This window comes from Monopterus albus, unplaced genomic scaffold, assembly GCF_001952655.1.
Source record: "Monopterus albus unplaced genomic scaffold, M_albus_1.0 scaffold48.1, whole genome shotgun sequence".
Taxonomy (NCBI): Eukaryota; Metazoa; Chordata; class Actinopteri; order Synbranchiformes; family Synbranchidae; genus Monopterus; species Monopterus albus.
In genome coordinates this window covers 1,151,546-1,160,406 of record NW_018127928.1, presented here as the reverse complement: position 1 = coordinate 1,160,406, position 8,861 = coordinate 1,151,546, and the positions used below count along the sequence as shown (strand labels likewise).

The 8,861-nt window shown below is 37.5% G+C and overlaps 1 protein-coding gene across 1 annotated transcript in view; it reads left to right on the top strand.

Annotated features, from left to right (window-relative positions):
• The window catches only part of LOC109960502 (type I inositol 3,4-bisphosphate 4-phosphatase-like), a 38,144-nt gene extending 31,762 nt beyond the window's left edge, over positions 1-6,382 (top strand). The window contains exon 24 of the mRNA XM_020600655.1: positions 6,046-6,382. Coding sequence (XP_020456311.1) covers positions 6,046-6,178 — 133 coding nt within the window. The 3' untranslated portion in view covers positions 6,179-6,382. The remainder of the gene's footprint in view (positions 1-6,045) is intronic.
• The last annotated feature ends 2,479 nt before the right edge of the window (positions 6,383-8,861 follow it).

Genomic DNA, 8,861 nt, shown 5'->3' with positions numbered 1-8,861 from the left:
TTTTTTATTTTACCTTATTTCCTTTCCTTTTTTCTATTTTCATCTGTTGCCATCTCTTTTTTTCTACTTAATTTTCCTCCCTCAAACCTCCTCCTTCTCTACTTTTCCTAACCTTTCCTCCACCACCTCCTCTCCCTTTCTCCAACCTTTTTTGCTGCTCCACTTCTCCTCCTCCTCCTCCTACCTCTGTTATTCCTCCCACCCCGATGACTCGGCAGCATTGGAACGAGGGAGGGTGTGATCCAGAAGAACCTGAGTGGCTTGCTGCCGGTGCGTGACTTCCAGCTGGACCCCAGCCTGCTGTACTCACTGCCCCTGCTCGCCCTTAGCCCCAGCCTCCTGGTGGTGTGGATCTTCCTCAGTGTGACCTATTTCCTGGCCAAGCTCCGCTGCAGCTGAGCAAGCAGCTTTGTGCTGGGAGGGAGTGACTGAAAGCAAAACATGAGGAGGAGTGGGAATGCTCCCCATTGGCTCCTGATGGTATTTCCTGAAACTGTGCCACTGTCCTGTGAGTGTGTATGTAATGCATACACACTGATACTGTATGTGCACACTTTGCCACCCTGACTTTACATAACTAACGCCCCATCATTTATGGACACTTTCTGTTTATTTTTCAAGCTTCAGAAAGATGCACATGGATAGCAAACCTGGAAGATTATCATAAAAATGTTTCTTTTGTCTCATTGCAAACAGGAGGATTCAATTAATGAGGCACACACTTGTCATCAAGATGACTACTGTGCTGAGCTGGCTAAAATCTAAAGACGCCTTTGTGCATGTGTCAGATTGCTTTAGTAGAGAGCACTGTCCACACTGAAATGCAGAATCAAAAGGGAATTTGCACAAGCTTTTCTCTTTTCGCTTTTTTTGTCTGCCAACAGCAAAACTGTGCATTACAACCAACACTTTAGCAGTAGTGGGACAGACACTGAGTTTGAGCTGGGTACACCTCCCACTCCTATCACATGTACTGTGCTTTAATACAGTTAAACTAATTATGTACAGTAGTTGGTCTGATTAATGTATTTTTTCTGCTTCTGTCAGTGATATAAAGTACAGTACATTTCCTCAAGTACTGGACTGAAGTACAATTCTGAGGTATTTGTAGCATTTGTATTTTATGCAACTTTATGCTTCAGCTCTGCTACAATTCAGGATGGAAAGATGTATTGGATTTAGCCGAGTAAGTGAGTCAGGGTCATGAGGATAATCTTCAGATATAAAATATTGTGGCCTAAGCAACAGCTGTATTGCACATCTGTTTTCAGCATGCATTTGTTGAACACAGTCAAGACCCTGAATTTTTTTTTAACAGCATTAACCCTCCTGTTATGTTGACCTGAACAGTATCTTTGTAATATAAACATGCAGGGGGATGTTGCAAATATGTGAATTGAACCATTTTCATTTTATATGTTGATCACACCTATTACGCCAAGCAGACGAAGTTTCATACCAATAAAATATTTTTAACTATTTTTTTAGATTTTTTTTTGTTACTTTGCACTGGGTCAATTTGACCCAGAACATAACAGGAAGGTTAAGGAGTCTTGTCTGCATATGTGGTTTGAGGTGTTCAGACCTTGAAGGAACTTTACATTTAGACCTTACTGATGTTGGTGGATAGTGCCGTCTAATGGGCAGATTTGGTCCCTGAGACTGCCAGTGTTTGCTCTGCCTTATTCTTCATTGTTATAACACGACACTGACATCTTAAAGATACTAAAATGGCACTTTGACTGAATCGTACTCCAGAATTACCTTTACATGTATAAAATAGCAGGTTATACGTAAGTATTGCTTTCAGGACAGAGTTTTTAGTCATAGTAACTATCATTATGGAAACATGTCTAATTTATAGTATGAGCTTTGCACCAACAGCTGGCTTGTTTCATGTGTGCAGAACATTTAGCTTGATGGTTCATCATTGTCTTCCATGTGCTTTTGCACTTAACTTATAAGCTAAAATGAGGAAACAAAAGCTTTTATTTTGTGCCAAAATGAAGCAAGAATCATTGGACTTCTGTTTTTTCAAGCCGTATTTACTCATTTATTTTCTTTAGTCCTTCCTGCTTTTTGAGAAGGAGTTTCTTTTCTAATTCAACCTGTGCACTTTCCAGCAGATCATAATCTTTATATTATTACATTTATCCAGACTTTAAATTTTATTGGGGAATTAAGACAATATTATAGGAATGACTAGCGTCTAATCAGTGCACTCTCTCTTTTCCCTACTTTACAGTAGTGGATGAACCAATGACTGAAGTATCTGAAAACATTGTATTTATAGCCCTGTTTGCTCAGAGGTAAATGAACTGAACTTGTATAAAAACAACTTAAGCCAGACTAAAATTATTATACCATTTACAATTTAATGAAAAACTGCATCAATATTAGGCCCTTTCATTTTTGCATACAAGAAGCCTTTAGGCCAAAGGAGTTGGTGCACAAAAGTGTTTTAAACACCTTGTATACCGACCAGAGAGCTCAGGGATCAAGCCCAGTATCAAGTCGGTGAAGGCCAACATGCTTGACTGACTTTCCAAAGATCAGAGTTTTGTGACTGAATGTCAGTATGTGCTTTTTCCTGTGTAGCAAGTTGTATCACAGACAGGCCATTGAAAACAGTGCTCTACAGTTTTGTAGTTGCATACCGTTAGCTAATCTTGTTTGCACAGTGGCAACTTGAATGAGTTCAGCAAAGTGTTGGTATTTTGTGAATAAAAGATACTTGTGTGATCCTGCAGCTGAGCGAAATTCAGCATCAAAATGAAAGAGAAGTTATGAGAAAGTCTGTGATTACTGTTGACATATACATTTTCATAGTCATGAGGCTGAATTTGTTCATTATGGTCTGGGTCTCCTGAAGTTTAAAAGTCGTGCGTGACATTGTTAAATTGTGCCTGTGTTTTTTGGCTCTACCTGAGGTGTTATTTATGGGGTCATTTCATTTGTAAAAGCACTGACAGGTTCCATGTTGTCACTTCTGCTCTGCTCTTCTCTCCTTGAGATTGACTGCTTTCTTTTACCGGTCTTGAGGGCGGCAGCAGCCAGAGATGTATGTCTTTTTTTGGACACTTTAATTGCTCCCAGTGTGTCAGATCAGACATAGTACATCAGTGACTCAGCCCATTTCTGCTCAGCAGCTTTCATGCCAACGCAGTGAAGATTAGCTCCGTCTTGCCGGTTGGCAAAGTTAAATCTTCATGTTTTAAGGATGCAGTTTCTAAATGGTGGAATGTATCATTAGGATATTCAGGGGAAATGGGTTTGATCATGCAGCGTCGTGCTGTAGTGTTTATACCATATCTGGACCTGTTTACATTGTTGTTGTTGTTGTTGTTTTAATTAGTTAAACAAAGACAAACTGGTACAGGCTGCAGCTGTTTTAGTTGATATTAACTTTATGGAGTCAGGTTATGTGGAGTGAAGGAACTTTTTTTATTTGATGGATGGTGGATGGTAGCTCACATTGTTTGTTTGGTTGTGGTGTGATGATATGGCTGTGTTAACGTGTATAGAATAACGTTGACAGCCAGGATCATACTCATATTTCCCAGCTACGTTTAGCACCAGTACTGTTTAACACCAACTGATATTTTCAGCCCAAGTATAAAACTCAAAGGCGAATCCTCCTTAAAATACTGAAACACTTTTCAGAACTAAGTGTTTATATAGAAATCATCTTTTTAAAAACCTGTAATATCACGTTATTTGACAGATAACGGAGGCTGTTTCCTTAATGGTCATGGGAAAGTCTGATGTGAAACATAAGAATTCAGTGAGTCTTTGAGTTGCTTTACACACTGTAAACCTCTATAGTAAAAGTCAGTGTCTTAGGCCATGAAGCTAAATGAACATTTCAGTTGCCTCCTCTAAGTTTTGAATCTGTCTCATTAAGACCGACCCAGTAAGGAAATAGATCAGACCAAAATAGCCTCCACGGGGAGTTGATCATGCTCTGATGACCCCTGAACACTCCAACGCACATACACTACAGTGTAGTGATCAGTGTGCTCCCACATGCACTGCTCTGTCCCTTTTCTACACTCCACTGCTCCTGAAAATAAGTCTAGAAAATATTTTTCTCTGTTCTCTGATCAGTTTAATGAATATTTTGTACAATGGATCTTTTTGTTGTTGTTGTTATAAACACTGTGTAGATTAACTTTTAAACCTGAAAAGAGGCGTGTTGTGCTACAGTACAGTACAGTAGAAATTAGAAGTACAGTAGAATAATTTGAGTAGAAATGCATCTAGTTCTGTCATGCCTTCTAATACAGCAGCAGTTTGACATTTTTGGAATGATTTACTTTGTTGCCTAGAGTTAGATGAGAAGTTTGACATGACTCTCGCGTTTGCAGAAATGATATTTTTTCCTCTAACTCTCAGAAAGAACACCTATAAACATATTTTCCAAACTGTTAAACTATTACTACTTATGTTTTTCCTTTAGGAATCTCCTGTCTGTTGACTCTCAAGTTTAGAACTACCTCTGTGATAAAAACATATGTATAAAGTTGTATTTAAAAGGGTTACACATTTAAATACACCCACTATATAACTTTACATCTGTTAGAACAGAGCAGCTGGGATGTGCATCAGTGTTTAATGTCAAATGATGAAAGTGTTTTTAAGCGTGAAGTCATATTTTCAATTTCTGATGCACTTTTCAAAAATTCCCCATATTAACCTGTGTATTTACAACAAAGAGCTTCCTAAAATATTTATTAAACATCATTATATCAGTGACCTTAAAGAGAACCCTCTGTTTTGCCAACTTTTTCCTTTATTTAGTTTTTTTTAGTTTGTCAGAATCCAGAAGTATCAGAGAGTATATTTGTATCTTTAAATGCTTGTATTGCCTAAATGCTAAGGTTTGCTGCATATATTGTCTTAAGTTATTCCATAGCAGAGTATATACAGTATATAAATAATCTATACAGTGTGATTCCTATGCTTGGGCCATAACTGTCAAGCTGTTGTCACTATATATCGGAGCCGGATGTGATCTTGTTGTAATATACATATTTATTATGTTTGTATTTATCATGGCTGTTAATCATGTCTCATATTAAACTGTAGACATAATGACAGTTTGCAGGTGTTTTTCTGCCCTCCTGTTACAATGCAAATTATGGAATTTATCATTTTGTAATTTAAAATGAAGTTGATATGATCATAATAATACATGCAAACTGGCATTATGTTAAAAGGAGGTTATTGTGTTAATAGTTGTACTAAAACTGTGACTGTGGACAAAGGTTTCCCTTTAGTTCTGAGTCAACGCTCACATTTTATTTAAAAGTGTAGATTTTTAGTTTTAAATAATATGTCATTTCTTGAGTTGAGATTCTTTTATTTATAAAGTTGAATGTGTCTGTCTATGTGTTTCTTTCCCATGTTTATGCAGTAGCAGATTCATGCCATAAACCTTTGCCTCACTGTGTCCCATGCTACATGTTGCACTACATGTACCACAAGCCTAAGAAATCCTCCAGTCAGTGTGTCCTGAAAGCCACTGTGCTGATGGAATAAATGATTTCTGCCTCCACCTGCAGAATATTACCAAACCCCTCTGATATTTTGTGATCTTTAGAGTTCATTTCTTTGCTTTGTACATTTTATGCACATTAGCAAAATCTCTTTCTATGATGTTTTCTTACTTTAAACTACATCAGGTTTTTTGCTGGTTATATTTCAATAGCACTTATTTCAAATACATCAACTTAAGATTGCTTTTAAGTGACAGTTGACAGCAGACGTGAGGGACCTGTTCTCCATCCATTTAGTCATCTGTTTATGTGTCCTTCTATCTGTCCTTTCATACTGTGTGTGTTAAATGTAATTGGTGATGTGTTCAATATTGTTTTCACTGTTACACTGTAGGTTATCTTTTGGTTTTATAATGTCACCAACACTAGACCACCACCACCAGAAAGAATCATTTGATTTTTAGAAACATAACTTAATGTCATTCACACCAGCTCTCATTCTGTCTGTGAACACTCCCCCACCCCTTTCTCCCCCCTGTCTCCTCAGTGAGGGCTGCAGACGAGAAAACACTGTGAAGAACGTCGGATGCCGAAAATACGCATTTAACTCGCTGCAACTCAAGGCCTTCCCCAAATACTACCGACCACCGGACGGCACATATGGCAAAGTTGAATCCTGACTGATATTATTGGACTGTTGTTTTAGACTGAGTACAATCACGATACTGTGTAATTTGATCATCATGTCACCTGGCTTCAGAGGTTTTAGATTAGATTTAGGTGCTAATAACTAGTAGTAGCTTCCTGAAAAAGCCTCTAGATTTTTACCAACTTGGTATAATAACTGTTTTTAAGTATTGTAGTAGCTGCTTATGTCATATTATGCAAAAAAGCACTGAATACCAGACTGTTTTCCCAGGTAGCTGAAATACCAGGCTTGTGGGTTACAAAAGTGCTGCCTCAGCCCTGATCAGGCACTGAATGATCAATATTAGCCACGCAAGTATTTATATTTACATTTTACAAACAAAAGGCCAGAGGTAAATCATTGAAGCCGCATGTTTAAAATTAGTTAGGAAAAAAGGGTAAGAACAGACGGTTGTCCATTGTCAATGTGTGTCTGTGCATTGAGGACATCTACTAGAGAAGCCTTACATTAAGTATTTAGAGGATTAGATTTACATGATTCTGTGTGCTTAATATTGTCAACAAATCAAATGGAAAGACCAAAACCAACAATGTCCACCTCCTGGTCACTCAGCCTCAAGCCTGTTAAATGTAAGGTCTTAAAAAAATGGGACACACATATAGCTTTTTTGTTTCCAAAGAGACTGATAAATATACAGTAACACCTGAGCATTGTAGCTTTTAGCAAACACTTCCCAAACAACAGTAGCTGCTGCATTTCTTGGGACTATTTTACCCTGACGAGAAAGAAAGCTACCAAACTATCCACCCTACCAAAGTGTAAGGTGAAAAATCTGAATTTAGAGTAATGTCAAAATGTTCAAAATGGGCAGACACATTGAGGACACTCATATTTGACAATACTTGATCAAATCAACTTGACTGATCTTACCAACAGCACAGCTAGACAAATAAAATTTGTATAAGTACATATGAAGAATGTTCAGTTTGTAGGTTTCACCTCTTTACTCCATGTCTTGTGTTTATGCAGTTTGTTTTCACCGCTTATGTTTAAGACCACTTCACACTTTATAATTTAAGGGGTCACACAGCAAATTGTACACACAAAATAAGAGAAATGTTAGGGCCTTCTTCCCGTTTGCCAAATTCCTATTGGAAAAGTTGCACTAAGTTGTGTTTTGTGGCTCTTTCTTTCATTCAGGGCAGAAACAAGCATGTTGATCATGTTACCATGTACCTGTTATTTTTCTTACACTCTCATGTCTCCTCTGCCACATTTACCTGTAATGCTGTATCTGTGCCACACAGGGGAGTCACTGCACTGTAAAACCACACTGTGTGTGTGTGTCCATATTTCACCAGTTCATAAACATACTGTCAGACTCACTGCTGAAGGCAGATCTACTGCAGTCAGTTTAGAAGTACACTCATTACTGTATTTACATGTTTGATTTAGCAATGAAGTATTTTTATTCTGTCAACATGCTGTGCTGTACATTTTCCGTTTTAGTAATACTTTATGTTGATCTATTCTCAGACACCAGAGAACATCTATGAAGCTTTTAATGATGCTGTATAATATACCTTGTCAATATCTGATGCTGAAATAAAATGAGTTGTTTGTTGTTAGTCAGTAGAAACATGCTGAACAAAATAGTGATGCCTCTGAGCCAGCAAGAGCTTGGCAACTGCCTTTCATTTTTAGGTGGGGCTATATAATTTTTTTTTTTTTTTACTTCTGATTTATTAAATTATAACTTTTTTGACTGTTGGCCAGACAAAGCAATCAATTTGAAGATGTCTCCTTTGGCTCGTGGAAATTGTGACAGGCTTTTGTCCATTGTGAATGATAATGATTATTTGATTGATCAAAGAAATGATCTAACAGATTCATTGGTATAATAGTAAATACTGTTTACTTGAGCTAGGTTATTTTTTATTGGAACACAAATAGCACATTTACAGGACAAAGGAGTGTACCTATCGATCTGTTTGATTGATAGGTGTAAAATACTCAAAGCGGTAGCATGGACAACGAGAAATGAGGTCTAACAACAATAATGAAATAAAAAGCAGCTTGTTATATTTCTGGAGTTTGTGGTAACGTGCGTGGCCTCAGCCCCAGGTATCTGGTTTAAGTTAAAAGTGGTTAGAAACAGATTCCAAGTGTCGGTAAAAGTTGATATATTATTCTTATGGGTGGATGATATCTTCTCTAGTGTGATTGGTTCTATGAGAAGGTTGGTCCAGTGGCTGTTGTGTAATGAGTTTTTATATTTCCAATTTAGAAAGATTGTTTTCTTGATGATAGTTAGAGCAATGATAGTTAGAGCGATAGCGTTTTTATATTTATTTGGTAGGTGGTTGATTCTACAGCTCAAGATGGAGAGCTTCTCTGTCACTGCTACCCAGAGGGAGTAAGCGGGTTGACAGGTCCAAGTAGCATGGAAGTAATCATCAGCACAACTCAGAATGCATTGTGAACAAGTATCTGTATCAGTAAAACCCATTTTAAGCATTTTACCTTGTGTGATGTGAGACCTGTGAATAGTCTTATATTGTGTAAGCTGTAAGTTTATATATAGTCATAAAGGAGATATTATTCAAGATCTGGGTCCAGAAGTCGAGGCTGGAGGGGAGCGACAAATCCTTTTCCCATTTAGTCATTGGTATTGTTCTGTCTGTATTTGACATTAGTTTATAAAGTTTAGATAT